The sequence below is a fragment of the Biomphalaria glabrata genome, chromosome 2, assembly GCF_947242115.1.
Source record: "Biomphalaria glabrata chromosome 2, xgBioGlab47.1, whole genome shotgun sequence".
Lineage (NCBI taxonomy): Eukaryota > Metazoa > Mollusca > Gastropoda > Planorbidae > Biomphalaria > Biomphalaria glabrata.
The window spans coordinates 53821447-53841453 of NC_074712.1; the positions used below are offsets into that span (position 1 = coordinate 53821447).

General features: G+C 36.5%; 3 protein-coding genes across 5 annotated transcripts in view; 2 read left to right on the forward strand and 1 right to left on the reverse strand.

Moving 5' to 3' along the window:
• The first annotated feature begins 8324 nt into the window (after positions 1-8324).
• LOC106069184 (mucin-2-like) lies at positions 8325-11638 on the forward strand. Of its 2 annotated transcripts, none has more exons than XM_013228830.2 (2): positions 8325-8543; positions 9318-11638. In XM_013228830.2, exon 2 carries the CDS (start codon positions 9318-9320, stop codon positions 11544-11546), a length of 2229 nt encoding a protein of 742 aa, XP_013084284.2. In that variant the 5' UTR covers positions 8325-8543; the 3' UTR covers positions 11547-11638. The 2 variants fall into 2 exon arrangements, with proteins under 2 accessions (XP_013084284.2, XP_055877409.1); XM_056021434.1 differs by lacking the exon at positions 8325-8543 and adding an exon at positions 8797-8910.
• A 1060-nt stretch (positions 11639-12698) lies between these two features.
• Positions 12699-14531, forward strand: LOC129924724 (uncharacterized). Its single transcript, XM_056021224.1, has 3 exons — positions 12699-12711; positions 13747-14147; positions 14364-14531. The coding sequence occupies exons 1-3, from the start codon at positions 12699-12701 to the stop codon at positions 14529-14531; spliced, it is 582 nt and encodes a 193-aa protein (XP_055877199.1).
• A 2047-nt stretch (positions 14532-16578) lies between these two features.
• Positions 16579-20007, reverse strand: part of LOC106072020 (2-oxoglutarate dehydrogenase complex component E1-like) — a 31752-nt gene continuing 28323 nt past the window's right edge. For both annotated transcript variants that reach the window (XM_013232376.2, XM_013232305.2), the window contains exons 18-20: positions 18510-18746; positions 18128-18291; positions 16579-17570 (exon numbers count right to left, since the gene is read on the reverse strand). In XM_013232376.2, the coding sequence (XP_013087830.2) occupies positions 17450-17570; positions 18128-18291; positions 18510-18746 (522 nt within the window). In that variant the 3' untranslated portion in view covers positions 16579-17449. The remainder of the gene's footprint in view (positions 17571-18127; positions 18292-18509; positions 18747-20007) is intronic.

Sequence of the window (20007 nt, forward strand, 5' to 3'; positions counted from 1 at the left end):
GAAAGGGAAGCACTAGCACTAGCTGCTACCATGCTAGCAAATCATCCAAGTTCCCCTCACAGTCAGATTGTCTTTCTAACAGACGCAAAAACAACCCTCCAAAGCCTGCAAAACTCTGATTCCCCTTATATTAAAAACCTCAGAACAGCACTCACAAAGCTCAACTACAACAGCAAAAAAACTGTTATTCAATGGATACCAGCTCACATACAACTAGCAGGAAATGAGAAGGCTGACACACTCGCCAAGAGTGGGAGAACAAACTCACAAGTAAACTCTGCACTCTATCCAGAAGAAATGAAGAAATTAATTGTAGATAAAATAAATGAGAAATGGACGAGCTCCCATCCAAATCACAAGAAAGATGATGCTTACTATAAGCTATCCCGACAAGACCAACGTCTAATCTTTCGACTCAGGACCGGACACAACAGAATGCGACAACACATGTTCCGGAAGCTCAAAATTGGAGCCAGTGAAATCTGCCCATGTGGAGTATCACCAGAAAATGCCGACCACGTCCTCCAAAACTGCTCTCTCTACCAAGAGGCCCGTATAAGACATTGGCCCCAAATCACCCCAATAGAAAGAAAACTATATGGAGAGCTCCCTGATTTGGAAACCACTGCGCAGTTCATCTCATGTATTGGTCTAGTCATATGAACACTCCAACATAACAATGAGAACGATGAAGAAGAAGAAATTTATCTTTTCGTGAACCAGTTTCCGTGATGTTGCAGTCTGTCCATCTTAACATAAGTGTTAAATGCCCCATTATTGACATAACTACCAATTTGGCCATGCTGAGGAATACTTCAAGGATGGCATCTTGAGGAAGGCGAGAGTGCTGGCAGGCCAACGGGGTATTGAGTTAGTGCTACGTAGAATTTGTAGTCGACAGACACACCGAGAAAAAAACATATGTTTGGATTTCGGGAGTTATTACAGAACACGGCTTTACATTACGTAACTTTGTTCGTTGGTTTCTTCATTAACGTTTCGCTCTTCAAGCAATACTAATGCTCAGTTCAACTTGTTTTGTCTACATCCTAAAAGGATGCAAGAGCTGAAGGATATCAGCACTGCCAGATAAGCGTTCATCGCCAGCTTGATCATCGAGAAGCAATTCAGTAGTCAAGTTATTGACAGTTTTGGCAGCGTTTGCAATATTGCATTTTTTGTTTCATCAACCTTCGGGATGTACGGGCCGCACGGATAAACTTAATAACGTGTACAGTAAATAGTTTGTTTCATCATCCTTCGGGATGTACGGGCCGCACAGATAAACTTAATAACGTGTACAGTAAATAGTTTGTTTCATTAACCTTCGGGATGTACGGGCCGCACGGATAAACTTAATAACGTGTACATTAAATAGTTTGTTTCATCATCCTTCGGGATGTACGGGCCGCACGGATAAACTTAATAACGTGTACAGTAAATAGTTTGTTTCATCAACCTTCGGGATGTACGGGCCGCACAGATAAACTTAATAACGTGTACAGTAAATAGTTTGTTTCATCAACCTTCGGGATGTACGGGCCGCACGGATAAACTTAATAACGTGTACATTAAATAGTTTGTTTCATCAACCTTCGGGATGTACGGGCCGCACAGATAAACTTAATAACGTGTACAGTAAATAGTTTGTTTCATCAACCTTCGGGATGTGTGACGAACCGTTTTAGCTCACTCAAGGTATCACTCAGTTCTAAGCATTTAATTAATTTATTTACACGCCAGTAATCATCAATTTTATTAATTTAGCCAATCAAGCGCTAAAAACACAGCCACCACCCCTCCAATCCAACCCCACCCCTTTGGCATCGATGTCACATTTTACTATCCCCACCTTGACACGTGTCACACTAGACTCTTGACAAGAGTAAACTCCCTCCATCTATCGTGGCAAACATCCGTTGACCCCCCCCCCTTCCGGGAGCGGCTGGTCACTTCAAAGTACCCATTCAACTCGGGCAACACTGTTCGACTAGCACTAGCCATTATCAAGGTACAATCTCCCTTGATTTGGCCGAGCTCTGATAATCTCCCCTTCATAATCCACCTGACCACCTGGGCTGATTTCCTGGACTTTCAACTCGCGCCTTCGCGCAATGTCTACCTCCCGGAAACTCTCGTCACGGTCAAGCGTGGATCCCCTTTGTCAAAGACGTCAAATAGTCTAGACCACCTTTGCTCTTATCTCCCGCCACTCACCCCCCCCATCTCTCCACGTGTATATGGACAGAACTTCATCGTCCGATCTCATTCTCGCTGGAGAGCTGACAGGGAGCACATCTATCTCTTGCTTGAGCTCTAGACTATTTTCATTCCCTTATTTCACTTTGGATTGGTGCTTTTATCTATAGGCAACACCCGCCTGAAATCTTAGCAACCTAAAGCTGAAAACAGATTTGCTGGCACCAGATCTGTAGACACTACTCATCCTTCAAGAGTCCAAATAACAACGCTAGCCACAGACTCGTCACTGGCTTGACTGATTGGTAGACGCAGCTTAGCTCTGCAACCATACAAGTTGGACTGCAACCGGAGCCTGGATCCACTAGGCCAGCCCACCAGCAGACAGCATCAGTACTAGCCACACCCGTCTCAGCAGTGCAGCACCGGACCAAAAGCTAAGCAACCAGCCTAATGACACTCAGACCATTTGGTTCTAATATCTGATGATGAAAGTCCTATATATGTAAATACGCTAGATCCCATACTAGCAACTGTACAGCATTTCACCTTTCATTATCTTATGTTGTATAATAAACTGTACATAAGTTTACATCTAAATATAGTATTTGTTGCCTGCATTATAACGCTGTGCTTGTAGTTTATATGTGCAAGTAAGGATTCTCAAACTATAAAATCCCCTAGACACCCAAAACGGCCAAATCTTAATCCGACTTGTCACAGGATGTACGGGCCGCACAGATAAACTTAATAACGTGTACAGTAAATAGTTTGTTTCATCATCCTTCGCGATTAATGGGCCACACAGATAAACTTAATAACGTGTACAGTAAATAGTTTGTTTCATCAACCTTCGGGATGTACGGGCCGCACAGATAAACTTAATAACGTGTACATTAAATAGTTTGTTTCATCAACCTTCGGGATGTACGGGCCGCACAGATAAACTTAATAACGTGTACAGTCAATAGTTTGTTTCATCAACCTTCGGGATGTACGGGCCGCACGGATAAACTTAATAACGTGTACAGTAAATACTTCGTTTCACGTGTTATTTTTTTTTTATTTCATGAACCAAGTTTTTACTGTGAACTAAATATCACATAGGTATGGGGGGTGGCGTAGTGCACTATTTCTTTTCTTTAATATTCTTTGTAATAAAAAAGTTGCAGCTACGACTTGAGCCATGAGTAGCGACTTGCCCCCCCCCCCTTTGCGGGCGCCCATGTCAGGGAGGTGTGTAACTAGTTTAGTGTAAAGTTATATCTACGAACATTCTTGACTAACTAGATCAATGTGTTATTTCCTTGTCTGACCCCTCAATATACAAAAAAACACTATGGCATAACGCGCAAGGGGAAAAAACGCAGTTGGTCGTCATCATTGACTACACACTACAGTACTCTAGGCCTACATGTGTACGTCTATCTGACCAGGTTGTTGAAATCAGTCGGACAGACAGTCTATTTACTTTTTGGGCAGGGATGTGGATTAATTTTGTTTTTCTATTGTTGGTGATCCTAATGCTCTTAACTACATAGGCCTAACTAAAGATTTAGACCTAGATCTCAATAATAGGTCTAATAAAGACTATTATCTATTAAATGCTTCGGCTTCACCAAAGGTTTAAGCTATAAAAAGGGTGCACTTGATATTCCTGCAATTAATAAATTTTTGTTTACCGCCAATGAATTGATTAGAATCGCTAAATACTGACCTAACACGCTTATCAGATTCCCACTATAAACAAACAGAAAGTAAACACTACCACGTGACTTAAAAAAATTTCTGAACATTCATTATAGTACATAGAAGATTTTGGCAAAAAAAAAATTGTTATACAGATTTGAGCAGCTTAACCAAAACAAATAAAATAATTTTCACTTTACAAAATCAGTCATAGTCTCCACAGTCTGCTCTTGAAAATAATGACAAGATCTTAAGTACATTCTTGAATAAAATGGACATTAAAAGTTTCCTAAGGTTTCCTTATATGCACACATCCTGAAAGTTTTTTTTTCTTTGAACCTATACATCTTGGGCAAATTGTGTAATTTTCTTTTAAACATCCAATAACTCTCAAAGAATAATTTAAAGTTTGTCAAAGAATCACAAACTTGCTAAAGAAATTGCTAGTTTAAATCTGAGAGTTCTGGTCCTGTATGGAAATACATCAGTGAAAACTCCGTTCCCTTCTCCCTTTAAACATTGTGTTATTGCAAGAGACGAAGTGATTAGAGAGACAGGATAAGTTCAGCGATGGGGCAAACTAAATCTCTATGGCCATATCACAAGGTCCTCAGTGCTTGCAAACATCTTCCTTCAGGGAACAGTACCAGGAAACAAGAAGAAGCGATGGGAAGACGACATAGGAAGAATAAGACGGCCTTTCAATCGAAGAGATTCTATCAAAGGCAAAAGACAGAGGAATGGAGAAAGACGGTCAACAGATCTTGTGTGGTTCCCCAATAGTTTAAACTGATAGGTGAAGAAGGTGAAGATATTCCAGTAGGGATTCGACATCATTGTCACATGACCATCTGGTAATCTTTAGGTTTCCTACTTCTTTACCTATTCGCTTACCTGCAACCTAGGCTTTGTACACATGAATCTCTAGTCTAGGATCTATGATATAGAGCTGTACGAGTCTATTTCCAGCCTTACTGAATCCTAACTATGGGCGATATTATCTAAATGGAGACAAGCAACAGTCAATTGATAAAAAGTTTGGTATGGCAGTAATCTGTAATAAAAGAAATTATTACAAAGCTTTTATCAACTCACTTGTCTGTATTAATAAAAGTATTAATAAAAATAATTAACTAATTAGTTGGTTAAATGTTGGTAATTAATTCTTTTGTTTTATATCGAACAAGGGAAAGAAATTGTACTTGGCTGAAGTGGTGGTATAAGTTGAATTAGTCCCCTTAATACTTAGTGTAGAGACTAGGCCGTCGCCAGGGGCGCCCGCAGGATTTTTTTGCAGGTGGGTGCAAGTTGCCAACTATAGCTTAAAGCCGTAGCTTCAACTTCTTGTTACGGAGAAAATAACTAGCCTCCCCCATCCCTATGCGATATTGAGTACACTGTAAATACATGTTTCATGAAAAAAAAAACCTAAACATATGAACAAACTATTTACTGTACATATTGTTAAGTTTATCCCTAGGTCGATCAAACAAAACTGCAAAAGTTGACTGCACCAAAACCGTCAATAGCTTTACTAATGAATTGCTTTTCGTCGCGATGGACAAGCTGGCGATGAATGCTTATTGTGTACAGTGCTGAGAGTCTTCTCAATATTGCAGCTCTTGCATCTTTTTTGGATGAAGACAAAACTGAGAATTATTATTGCTCGAAAAGCAAGATGTGAATGAAGAAAGAAAAGAATCAAGAGACGTAAATGTTAAGCTGTATTCTGTAACAACTCCCAACATTCACACATTTGGTTTTTGCTCGGTGTGTATGTCCGACTCTGACTGCAAATTCTCGGCAGCACCAAACCAATATCATGTTCGTCTGCCATCCGCCTCGTCTAACTCAAAATGCCACCCCAGAAGTGTTCCTCAGCATGGTCAAGTTGGTTTGTGATTATGCCAATGGGACTGCTGACATGCTGTTAAGCGACCACTATGTTAAGTTCAAGAACAGATGAATAATTGACGACAATTAAAAGACAAATCAGAAACACACAAGAAGCACTCTCTGATTACACATGTGGAGTTTTGTCCGGTTTCACCAGCAGCCATTATTTTAAAAATCTGCCACACAGTCAAAGATCTTCTCAAAGTTGTGACTTAAAACGCGAAACAGAACGATATTTCTCAGCCCATTATGTCTCACACAAAAGAGGTAAATTCACCACCAACGATCTCGCTTGGGACTGTACGGAAGAAATAAATGGCATTCTTTATGACATCAACAGAATTTGCCTATATATGAAACATCATTCAGGTCATTGATAATAAAGTTATGTCTGTAAGACGCACAACGCACAAAGGCTGCTTTTGATATTTGTTTCCACAAATCCGTGCCTTAACACAGTTCTGAATGCTAGCCATCAAGTGGCAGCCATCGTAGCCTTGTTTGTCCTTGTCTTGACTGTACACAATGTATTAACTGACAATGACGTACGACACAGTGTGTCTCTCTGAACAACAGGGACATAACCAATGAAGTCTTCTCGAAAAAAATCGCAATCAACAAACGTAACGCCCAAAGAGATCTGCTCAGTGCCTGAGATATTTTCAGTTTCATCACCAAAATTCCCAGCAAATGAAGTTAGTTCATGATGCTTGTAATTTTGGTTTCTTGCTGCTGCCAGTGCTCCGTTGATACAAATCTACCTTTTGACGCAGAAGAACTGATATCCTCTGCCATCGTAAACTGGTGGAAGTATTTCACCTGCTATTTAGAATATTTCACACCCAAAGAATTGCAAGCCTATAATAAAGCGTACATGGTCGGACATCAATTCCATAGTTGCCTATACTAGTTTATTTCATTAATAGCTCATCCTTATAACTGTGATTCAGTGGAAACACGACTTGTTAATTGCTACTTAGGAGTTAATTGATCTGAAGTTGTAGAAAATTGGCTAAAATTTGTCTACTCGGAATTCAGAGGTGTGCACATGCATGGTCGGCCATAAGTTTCTAATAAGACTAGGCTAGTCTACGACGATATTAGCCTATGATTGTACTTCCGAGGAAGCATTAGCCTACTTGTTCAGTGGCTACTCAGAAGTAAATTCATTTGAGGGTGAACAAAAAAATGGCTAGAATTTGGCTTCTCAGAATCCAGAATGCACATGCACCCCCCCCCCCTTTTGTGGACGCCTATGAGATAATAGATCTATAGATTGTTGTAACCCTGCCTTGCACCAGTGTGCGTGCGTGGTGCGTGCAAGCACGGACAGGAAAACGCTGGGATCCAAGAGAGAACAGTGTTTACATCGGTATCAAGAGATAAGCCTAAGGATACAAGAGAGAACAGTGTTTACATCGGTATCAAGAGATAAGCCTAAGGATCCAAGAGAGAACAGTGTTTACATCGGTATCAAGAGATAAGCCTAAGGATACAAGAGAGAACAGTGTTTACATCGGTATCAAGAGATAAGCCTAAGGATACAAGAGAGAACAGTGTTTACATCGGTATCAAGAGATAAGCCTAAGGATCCAAGAGAGAACAGTGTTTACATCGGTATCAAGAGATAAGCCTAAGGATCCAAGAGAGAACAGTGTTTACATCGGTATCAAGAGATAAGCCTAAGGATCCAAGAGAGAACAGTGTTTACATCGGTATCAAGAGATAAGCCTAAGGATACAAGAGAGAACAGTGTTTACATCGGTATCAAGAGATAAGCCTAAGGATCCAAGAGAGAACAGTGTTTACATCGGTATCAAGAGATAAGCCTAAGGATACAAGAGAGAACAGTGTTTACATCGGTATCAAGAGATAAGCCTAAGGATCCAAGAGAGAACAGTGTTTACATCGGTATCAAGAGATAAGCCTAAGGATACAAGAGAGAACAGTGTTTACATCGGTATCAAGAGATAAGCCTAAGGATACAAGAGTCGGAACTATTTGGAGCTAAGGAGCCGTCTTTTGAGCTGCCTGAAGACTGTAAAAATGTTTGTAAAATGTTTTACATGTTTCGGATGTTCCTTCAGAGTTGAAGATAGTTAACTTCCTAGTCCAAACCTCGCGCAGGACGACGGGGTATGGCAGCGGGCAGGGTTTGAACCCGGGACCATCGATAAAAGTATTAAAAGTCTGAATGACAGTCCAGATCGCAAACTTCACGAATAGACTGTAGTAGGGACCTGGAGCAAAGCGGGGAAGGCTGTCGTTGATCCGTTCAGGTTTTCTGGGGAAGGGACTGGTAGAATTAGGAACAAGACTCTTGGAATATAGAAGGCTGTTAGATCTATAATCTATGTGTTTGACCAGGTGAATAAACACACTTATTTATTTACAACAGAACTTCTTTGAGTTGCCTGCCTTAGATTTACTACAATTTAATTTAGTACAATATCATATCCATGTGTGTGTAGAATCATAGACAAATCATATAGATCTAGATCTATATAGGTCTGTGAGGGACTACCTTTAAGACTCTAATCCTAGAGAACCCGTTCTTTATTATAAATATTATAGACTTTATAGAGAAATAGATAGATAGATCTCTATAAGTAGTATAAGTCTGTACTCTATACCGGTATAACCGGGTATATTAATAATATTTTAGATTTAATAATCTTTTAGACAATAGTAATAGGTATATTTTACTACTCATAGACTTATCCAGAATCTAAATAGATAGTAGATCTATATTCAATATTGTAAGTATAACCCATGACATGTAAAAAAAAGGTAGAGCGTTTTTTTTTTTGTTTGTTTTTTTTTATTACCAGGTCTAACTGACTCTAACCAGTAACCAGGTGATCGATCAGTACCAGATCAGATTTTAAAATATTAAATATTATTAATATTAATTATAAATAATAAATCAACATCTTATCCAGATCTAATAAAATCTAATTTTAACTTTATTCCTTATCTAAATTCTAGGTTTTCTATTAGTCATTGGCTAGCATTAATCATTAAAATAATTAAATATAGTCTACTACTACAGTGAGTACTAGTCTAGTACTTGTTTGGAAGATGAAAATGAATTCTCTTACTTAAAATATTTTAATTTTCAAAATGGTAATACTAGTAATAGATCTAATTATATATCACTTGGTTAATATTTTAACATTGAATTTATTTTATAACCAAAATGAAAATATTTTCCCCTTGAAAAGTAAAATAAAAAATGGTTAGACTTTGCGCCCCTCCCCCCTTTCATCATGTTCATAAATGTCATGACAGGACTTTGGGGGGGGGGGGGGGTCACACTGTGACTACTTAAATAGACAAATAAATGAGCAAAATCTACAAATGAATGTATAGTTAGTTAGTATATTTGCATTTCATATAGATCTAGTAACATCATCTGACAGAACTGAGAAGGGGAGTTAGTTAATATGAATTACTAAACATGTTGTTGTTTTTTTTGTATAGTGCAACCTTGATTGTATAAGTTCTAATCAATGCTCTTTATTATATAACAGATGGAGGATCATGTTTCAAGTAATGCAGATACAGAGGTTCCTATTAAAGGTGAAAATGATGCACCATTTAGTTTTACTGTAACTACTTTATATCCTAAAGAAATTTCAGACATTTCCTACAGTAGCTTGCTTCATACTGAACTGAAAGAAGAATTGAGTGAAACTTCAGCAAGCAATATAACCATGCCAAAAAATGATGATTACAATGAGGCTTTGTATCTGAAAGACAATGGCAAAAATATCTGCAGGAATGTTTATAGTAAGAAATCTGTTCATGACCTGGATATTGACAAAGTGTTAAACACACCCAAAAGGCAAGTTCTGGATTCAAGGTTAAAGCCAGTTCCAATGACCCTAGTGGCCAACCTACATAACACAAAGAAAATAAATAGAGCACCACGTAGTTCTAAAAGACATTTAATAACTTCCAAACAACATGCAGTGGCTCCTAAAACACCTTTGATAGCTCCTAAAGAGCCCTTACTATTTCAACAATCCAAAGAGCTTCTGCCAACAAATATTGAAATAAACTCTTCTATTAGTACTCTACAGACCAGTACACCATTAAATGAGCCATTAGTAAATTTTGGTAGAGCCCAGAACTTGATGATTGAAACACCGATCATTGTTGGAAATCAAACTTTTCTAATAAAGTTTAACCCACAAATATTGTTTACGCCTACAACAGTAACATCTTATTCAATAAGCACATCTGCACCCTCAATAGCTATATCTAATTCAATTTCTACACCTACAACAGTGGTATCATCCCATTCAATAAGTATATTTTCTCCAAAAATAGCAAATGCATCAACATATTCTCTTGCTTCAGTTTGTACACCTACTTCTGTAAGCAAACCCACCATTACAAGTAGGGCACTACATGGCCAGAATTGTGGAGATGTGCCAAAAACCCAAATCCAATCAAAGGCAAGAAAATCTGCACGTTTAAGTAAATCAATAAAGAATTCCAATTCCTTAAAACCATATGAAACAAATAATCCAACCTCATATGTGGGTGGTTGGAACATTAGTACAGGTCAACCAACTTCTCATCAATGCTCTCCCATCATGAACTCTATCCGACCTTTACTTCCACCACAGGAGACCTGCCAATTTTCACCCAAACAATTTTTAAGCAGACCATCTTTTCCTCAGCAAACATTCCTTGAAATGAACTCAACAGATCAAAATGTATCAAACGAGTCCACAGACACATATTTCTTATCTAAATTCACACTTAAACAAGGACAACTAAGGAAGAGGAAAATAAGTGCAGTACATCTTCATAATGTTACTCATGTTGCTACATCATCATCTGTTTGTTCTTCAAATAATACATCTACTACAGGTATATGTAAATATTCAACACCTGTCTCAAATACAAAAACTCTTGATTCAACAACATTGTACAGTTTACATTCTCCTGTAAAGCAGCCATCTCACAATAACCCACCTATGTCAATACTATCATCTCAAGCCATTGGACAGTTGAACATGAATTCTGAATTAAAGGGATTAGAACAGTTAAAACCAAAACGTCTCACATTTCAAGGGGATTTCAGTGTGCTCAAAAAAGCATTAATGCCATGTGTAGTTAGGCTAGAGAAACTCAATGATTCTAGTCTTCTTCAAGAATACTTGCTTAACAAAAGGACTGAAAAGTCTGTGAAGTTTAGCAACAAGCTAACAAAAGTAAATGAGCACAACCAAAATACTTCTGAGTTGAACAAAGTGTGTGTTCCACAGGAAGGCAAGGGAGAAATAGCCATGAGAGATCAATTGTTAGACAATAAAGATTGTGATTGTCCTTCTGGTGTAAGAAATTCAGTCATAAGTTGTACTGAAGAGGAAAATTGCAGGATTACTAGTGGATCACACACAATGTCTAAATGTCTTCTACAAGAAGAATGCCATTATAGTTCTGAAAATGACACAGATATTTTTGACAGAACAGATTGCAATAGTACACCTGCTCTCAAAAGGCAATTTTTGAAGAAACACAGGCATACAACCATATTTTTAATCAAACATTCTGAGATGTTTAGTGTAAGTGATGACCAGGAAACATACAAGTGCAGTGTATGCAAGTGTTACAAAACTAACGGACTATTTCGTCTTCAGAAACACTTAAAAAAACATATTGATGGCTTTCTCATATGTTCTCATTGTGGTTTGGAAGCTGGTAATGAACATGATCTAGCAGAGCATTGTCAACATTTTCATTGATGTTCATACATTTATTGCATCATCCATGTACTACTGACTCTTATGCAAGTCAAAACCTGGGTGTGAAATTAAAGAGTTAATTACTTTCAAAATGAGTTCAAAATGTTTTCTTGTGCATATATTATGTATTATTATGTTATGTATTATTGGTTATTACCGAAATTGGCATTCAACAATTCCTTTAGTTCATTAATAAGGAAACCTCTTTTTATTCTAATTGATTCTTCAACTTTATTAACTATTTACATATACTAAGAAAATTAACTCAACTGAGTACTGTGATGTACACTTAGTCTTGTATCAAATTGAAACTGTGGTATGAATATTCTTTGTTTGCCTATAATGTATTGTATATGTTACAAGAAGTGTGAAGTGTAGGCATTCTATAGAATGCTGGGTGTTTTTAGACAAAGTACAAAATGATTCTCCATTTACTACTTTGCCTAGGCATTCTATAGGATGACTAGTTCTGAATTAGGCAAAATAGAAAATGGTTTACTTAGAAAGATATTAATAAAATAAATTTAAATGAGTGAAAAAACACACAAAAAACGGGATTTCTTATGACTAAAATTATCTTTGTAGACTATTGTAGAGCCATTATTTAATACAATAATTTAAGTTTAATTTCAATGTTTCAATTATCTAATAAATCTTTTAATATACATTAAAAAATATTTTTAAAAATGTTCATTTCTTCTAAGTAAACTAAGATGAGACATTAAAAGATAGCGAAACTGTCTACACGCAACAGCAAAAAAAAAAGAGTCATCTAAGTAATTCATAAACTTTTTAATGTTGCTCTTATTTTGAAATATTTTTTGTAGTTTGCTCTTAAATACAAAAAACAAAATCATTAAAATAATATTCCAATCAGTTCTTTTTACTTATATAATGAAAGGGTAATTTTTAAAAATCTACCGTTAAAGAAAAGTCTACATATTCTATTTATTTAAGTTTTTATTGCATTTTCCAACTTTTCCTTGGTCTTTTCTACTTTTATGTTGAGAAAAAATTATGTAAGACCCACTGAGGCTTATCAGAGACGTACAAACCCATAGGAGGACAACAAAAGAGAGGACAGAAACTAAAAACAAGACAAAGTGAACGTTAAAATGAGCTGTCAAATTAATTGTTATGTCAATCATAAGTATGGAACCCCCATGTACATTTTCTTTAATAGCACTTAGTGGGAAAATTAAAAGCTTTTCATTGAGTAATGTTATTCTAAGTTCTTTTTAGTTTTATCTTAATGAAACTTCAAATCAATTAGATCAAACTGATTGCTAGAATCTAACCGGAGAAAGAAGAACGCCTAATTATTTTAAACACCATTTCTGTAGTTTGAAACAGCTCACCTGGTTGATTATAAAGTTCAATGTCGAGTCTATTATCTATGGGTATAAGAATGAAGCCTTGTTTTACCTTCACCTATCCCTATCCCTTGGTTCATTGGACCGTTGAGGCACCACACAAAATTAGTCGACTGTCTTTCTCCATTTCTGTCCTTTGCCTTGGGTAGAACCTCTTTCCATGGCAGGCCCGTCCATTCCTTTATGTTGTCTTCCCATCGCTTGCCTCTTCGTTTTCCTGGTACTGTTCCCTGAAGGAAGGTTTTGCGAGCCCCGAAGATCTTGTAATATGGCCAATGAGTTTTAGTTTGCGATTTTTCTTTTACAATAGTTGGCAGGTCATCGTGAGGGCCAATATCTGCAGTATCCTTGTCTCTAATCTCTTCGTTTGTGATGTCTTAAAATGTGATCATACTGTAGCATCTCAATTCCAAGGACCTACCAGTATAAAATTTGACCTAGATAAACTGAAAAAACCCCAAATAGCTGCCATATTCGAGGCACAAGTAGGAGGACGCTTTGTAGCTCTCAATATCTTGGACTCCAATGACCAGGATATCGATACACAAGTCAATATGCTAAATGTCGAGGAATACAAAAGTGTCGACATAAAAAGGAAACGAAAGAAGTGAAGAAGAAGTGGATAGAGAATAAGTGTCAACAAATTGAGCAGGGACCAAATAGGAACGACAGTGAAAAAGCGTATCAACTAGTAAAGGACCTCACTACCTCAAAGCATGGAAGAACTGACACAATACAAGACAAACACAATAGATGATTAACTGATGAAAAAGATGGGCGGAATACTGTTCAGAGTTGCATAACTTTAAAATTTCCGTATTACCCAGTATCCAACATCAACGAATGTCATATTCTTCGCTCGGAAGTAGCATTAGCAGTGAAATCCCTGAAAAGGGGGAAATCAGCCGGAGTTGACAACATTCCTTGTGAACTTCTACAGGCTGGGGTTGACAACATTCCTGGTGAACTTCTACAGGTCGGAGTTGACAACATTCCTAGTGAACTTCTACAGGCCGGATTTGACAACATTCCTTGTGAACTTCTACAGGCCGGAGTTGACAACATTCCTTGTGAACTTCTACAGGCTGGAGTTGACAACATTCCTGCTGAACTTCTACAGGCCGGAGTTGACAACATTCCTGGTGAACTTCTACATGCTGGGGTTGACAACATTCCTGATGAACTTCTACAGCCCGGAGTTGACAACATTCCTGATGAACTTCTACAGGCCGGAGTTGACAACATTCCTGGTGAACTTCTACAGGCCGGAGTTGACAACATTCCTGGTGAACTTCTACAGGCCGGAGTTGACAACATTCCTGATGAACTTCTACAGGCCGGAGTTGACAACATTCCTTGTGAACTTCTACAGGCTGGAGTTGACAACATTCCTGCTGAACTTCTACAGGCCGGAGTTGACAACATTCCTGGTGAACTTCTACAGGCCGGAGTTGACAACATTCCTGGTGAATGTCTACAGGCTGGAACTGACACCATTCCTGGTGAATGTCTACAGGCTGGAACTGACACCATTCTTGGTGAACTTCTACAGGCCGGAGTTGACTATATTCCTGGTGAACTAATACAGGCTAGAGCTGATCATTCATGGTGAACTTCTTCAGGCTGAGCTGGCAGCATTCCTAGTGAACGTCTACAGGACGGAGGAGAAACCAAGATAAACGCACTTTTGAAGATTGGTAACAAGATCTGGCAGTCAGGTACATTGCCCAAGCCCTATTTTGATATTTTTTCATTTTTGGCACATTGGCACAATTTAGGCCATGTCGTGCCTATGGACCAAGACCTGAATCCAATCACTCATCATCATTCTTCCAAAGAAAGGCTGTTTACAACTCTGTCAAAACTACCGCACCATCAGTCTCATAAGCCATCCCAGCAAAGTATTGTTTAAATATTAAATCGGCTAAAACCGATAGCAGAGAAAATTATATCAGAACAAGCGGGTTTTAGACAAGGTCCCAGCACGACAGAACAAATCCTAAACCTCGGAATGCTCTGTGAGAAATACCTCGAACACCAAGAGTTTCTTTTCGACACAGTATGGCATGGGGCACTCAGGGCAACAAAGGACAAATATAACATAAATAAATAAAACAAACTCACTTCATGTGTTATCACGATCATTACAACAAAAAAGTGTGATCAGTTTTATCCATATTTTCATTCATATCTAGTCAAGTGGTGCATACTTAATAGTCGTATTTGCCTTGATTACATAACAAATCAAGAGGCGCGGTGTCTTAGTGGTAAAGCGCTTGGCTTCTGAACCGGGGATCCCGGGGTTTGAATCCTGGGATTTTTAATTTCGGGATCTTTGGGTGCCTGAGTCCACCCAGCTCTAATGGGTACCTGACATTAGTTGGGGATTGTAAACGCGGTTGGTCGTTGTGCTGGACACGTGACAACCTTGTTAAACTTGGGCCACAGAAAGATGACCTTTACATCATCTGACTTACAGATCACCCATAAGTGGGTAGTTGGAACATTAGTAAAGGTCAACCAAAGGGGAACTTACTTTTACATAATAAAAACTATTTTCTTTCGCCTTTCATACAACACAATATGTAACATCTTTTGTTTCAACTTTTGACCTAGTAGAAAAGGTGTAGGCCTACTCTTAGTCCTAATAAAACGTACTCCACATTTTTATAGAACAAGACTAAATAATTTAGATTACTGATGAATAGAAATATTATTCTGAGAATAAAATAATAATACTTTAAATCCTCATTTAACACTTTGCCTGAAGCTATTCTAGCCATTCTATACAATGCCTAGGCAAAGTAGGAATGGAGAAATCATTTCTCACTTTGCTTGGACATTTCAAACATTCTCTACAAGGCCAGTAACATACACAAGTGCAACTGTAAAACCAATTTCCTCAATGATAATACACATTATATCAACGTTGAGCTCAATATCTGATTGTATTGAAGTCTCTCAGAAATCTTGAACAAAAAATTCAAATAATGTGGTTGTTGATTGGTCCTAAAAAGCCTACAAGTCACAGTGTATTTCTTTTTTTTTTTTTTTGATAATGTTATTAAATCCTAAAAATGTAGCTCTAATATTTGAAATAAAAGATAATGTTCAAAATGTTTTTTGTTTTGATTGCTTGCTCATTTCCACACACTAAGAACAACCAGAGGTCACAATTCTTGTTTGAAGAGAATTTTGTTAGGGAACACACTATGTTTATATTTTAATATCAGTAACAATTATTTTGGCTATGGAGAACTAATTCTAAGCTATTTTCAAACTGATTTTTCTTAATACCTATTTCTTTTTGTATGTACATACTAGTAACTAGTATTACCATATCAAAACTTTCAAAGTAACAAAAAAATCTGATAGTATTTGATCACTTCAGTGTTGGATGCATGTTGTACAAAATAGTGCTCAGTGTGAAATTAATCAGCTGTAGTCATGGCTTCTAATGTGTAAGTATAATTTTTAAGTTCTTTCCAAAATCAGTTAATGACTGATATTATAAACAAATTCAAAATTGTATGAAATCCTCATCTCAATTTTGTTTTAAGTTGCACATCATACAAAAACAACTCATTAAAAAAGAAATAGCTAGGTACAAAAAAAAAAAAGTGACTCCTGAATCATAGATCATAAACACAGACAGCATGTTAAAACACATTATAAACTTTTTATTCACTGAATTTGACCTAAGTAATAATGAATCATGTCAACTAGAACAATGAATGTCAACCTACACAATGAAAGGCAACATGTTGAACATTTCTAAAAGTAAATATTTTAAATAAAGCTATACAGAAAGAATGTTTATAAGTGTCTAGACCAAGCAAAATCAAGCTTTTGTTTTTCAATTGTCTTGATTACAAAAAAAAAAAAAAAAAAGATTAAACAAGACGAAGTCTCTCCTCTAATTCTACGAAACTAAAAAGAAAACAAAAAAGAGGATAGATCAATGAGATGCACAACTTAAAGGCACACAAGAGAACTTAGCCATTAGTTCTAAAAGTCTGGTGGTGTGTCCTATTCTGTCAGTCCACTAAATGGTTAGTTGGGTCAAGCCATTACCTCAATCAACAAAGTCACCTTCATACCAAGAATATAAGATTTGCATAAAACAGAAAGTATGAATAAATGTTTTAAAAACCAATAATATATACACAAGTTATTTATAGAGAGGTTCACATTTATCTGACTGAACATGTAGCATCGTATCATTAAAAACAAAACAAACAAAAACAAACTCAAACTGATTGATAAAATATAAAATAAAAGTATAGAATTATGAATACATTGTCTATGGCAAAAGTTTATTTAAGACTTTTATTCTCACAGAAAGTCTTCAATACACTTGCTTTACTTTAAGAATAATAATTTCTGAAACAGTTTGTAAACAGTTTTAAATAATTTTAGCATCAAAAAAGTTAAGAGTCAAATTTATTGAATTCTTAAACTGTTAGCTCTATCAATGTTATTTTAAAAAATCTCTTTTAACTTTAAAAAGACCTAAGACAATGCAGATAGTTAGTTCTTGAGTGGTATTGGTGAAATATCCATAGCTGCTTCGTACAGTTGTGAGAGTTCCATCAGATGCATCTGTTTGTTACCAGTGGCAGCAGCAGCTGATGAAAAGCGTCCAGCATATCTGCAATCACACACACAAAAAATGAACTTTCTGAGTGTCATCAGAGAAAACATGTCATGAATTTTTATTGTAAAAAGTTTTTAGACATCTAATGAATATGTTTATAATTTTGCATTTATCCCTTATCACTTAATTATATTTGGGGCAATTAAGATGGCACATAATCAGCTCAAAGGTATATTTTCAATTATACCCCCCCCCCCCTCAGATTACATAAGGAAATATAAAAGACAATAGGGTTGGAAGGCAATGAAAGATTTTTTAAATTGATGCCTGGTCTTGTGGTTTTCACTCCAGATGTCTGGTTCAAACCTGCCTGCTGCCATGCTGAAATTGTAACTAGGGCTTAATAATCCTGAAGGAATGTTCAAAACTAAAAAATCAAACCTTGAGAGTCAATGAAATGAAATAGAAAAGAATGGAATAATAGTGAACGAAAGGCTGCTCACAGAATGGAGAAAAAGTCTATGTGCATGGCATATTATATGTCCATTTTATAGTTGCCTCGTTCTTACACTGTGGCTTACAATAAACAACAACACAACTGTGCTACTCACTCTACTTTTCTGTAAACTCCCTGTTTTCTTAAGACAGTCTTAATGCGAGGTCGAATGTAACTCCAAGCGCCAGCATTCTTATGTTCCTCCTGAGCCCAGCACAATCTAGCCTTTGGATATTTCTCTAGCTCTTGCTTAATTAAGTCAAATGGAAATGGGGTCAACTGGGGAAAACAATTTATCAATTTATTATTAAGTACCAGTAACTGAGAATCAATGAAGAGTCACATATTCTATCACCTACACAGGACTTTCTATATAGTAACTTTTAATACAAATTCTTTCAATTATAAATCTGAAATGAAAAGAAGATCATATTTTTTGTTAACATTTTTAATCTAAGCAATGTTTTTGTGCATGCTAAATACAATGTGTATCCTACCTGTTCAACACGGGAGATAGCTATTTCTTCTTGAAGATTTTTAGTTTCTCTCTCCTTCACTAGCTCATAGTAAATCTTTCCAGTACAAAAGATTATTTTCTTGACTTTCTCAGGATTCTTAGCTGAGATTCCACTTTCTGGGATGAGACGCTGGAAACGTGTACCATCAATCATGTCATCAAAAGAAGAACGTGCCTCAGGCAGACGTAACAATGATTTAGGAGTGCAAACAACTAACTGAAAAATAAACATTTTATAAGATTAGTTTAGAATTACAGAATTAATGTGAGTCAGTGGGCATATATCATTGTTTGCTGAACTAAAGGTCTAAATTTCAAATCCTGAAGGAGGCTAAACATTTTCCGATCAAGATTTTATTTAAAACTCAATATTCCTTTATTATAACATTGTTTCATCTAGCATGACATATATATGTTAATATCAAGAAAATCGTTTCATCTAGCATGACATTGATATATTAATCCTTCTTCACTTTATTATCTAAAGAAAGATGAAGTATCACCATTCCTAAATATGATCATTGTTACGTTCCTTTCTAGAATGAGACTCTTTAAACAGTACATTAACACTAAAACAACAACGTCATCGCTTAGAACTCATTTTAATTCTCATGAACACTAGAACACTATTTCGTTTCTATTTTCTCCATTTTCTTTTCTCCTCTCCGTTCAACACGCATTCGCACCATTTCACATTTACATTAACATGCGTACGTAACATCCCCCCTGTTTAACAAGTTCGATGTACATCGAACGTCCAAAATATAAATTGTCACATATCTTATCAGCCTATTCCAAGTTAAAACTACTTTAAATTCTCTGTAACATAGAGAACCATAATGTACTACAAAACAACATCATACACAATGACATATTAATACCAATACAATTCTAACATTAGATTTAACATATAACATTTATATTCACCCATTGTGACAGTAACAATCACAATACTAATTGTTATTATGAACAATTGACACATATATATATCTATGCATATCTCTATGTAATCATGCAGATTTCGTTAATACCACTCCCCGCCTATAATTCAATTTAAATCTATATCTGTTCACTAATCATTGTTGTGTATACTCCCAATTGGACAATCCTCTGTGGAATATCTACTACACTCCGTGCCAGAATTTACAATTGTAAACAATAAAATAGATTAATTCTTAACAGCATGTAAGTAATCATTATATACCCTACACAATCTCACCAACCTAAGTACATCGTGATAATGTATCTGCCACAACATTTTCTTTCCCTGGTATTGTCTTAATCTCAAATTTATAGTCCATCAGTTGTAATGCCCACCTAGCAATTCTATTATTACCACATTTATTTAAATTAATAAATGCCAACGGAGCATGATCAGTCCATAATTGGAATTTAGCCCCCATCAGATAAAAACTTAGCTTTGTTATGCACCACACAATTGCCAGCCCCTCTTTTTCAATAGTTGCATAGTTTAACTC

Bases quoted from the DNA above. Each gene is read 5' to 3' on its own strand.
- LOC129924724 (XM_056021224.1), top strand. The intron at 14,148-14,363 runs GCCGGAGTTGAC...GAACTTCTACAG, and splicing joins TTCCTGATGAACTTCTACAG to GCCGGAGTTGACAACATTCC.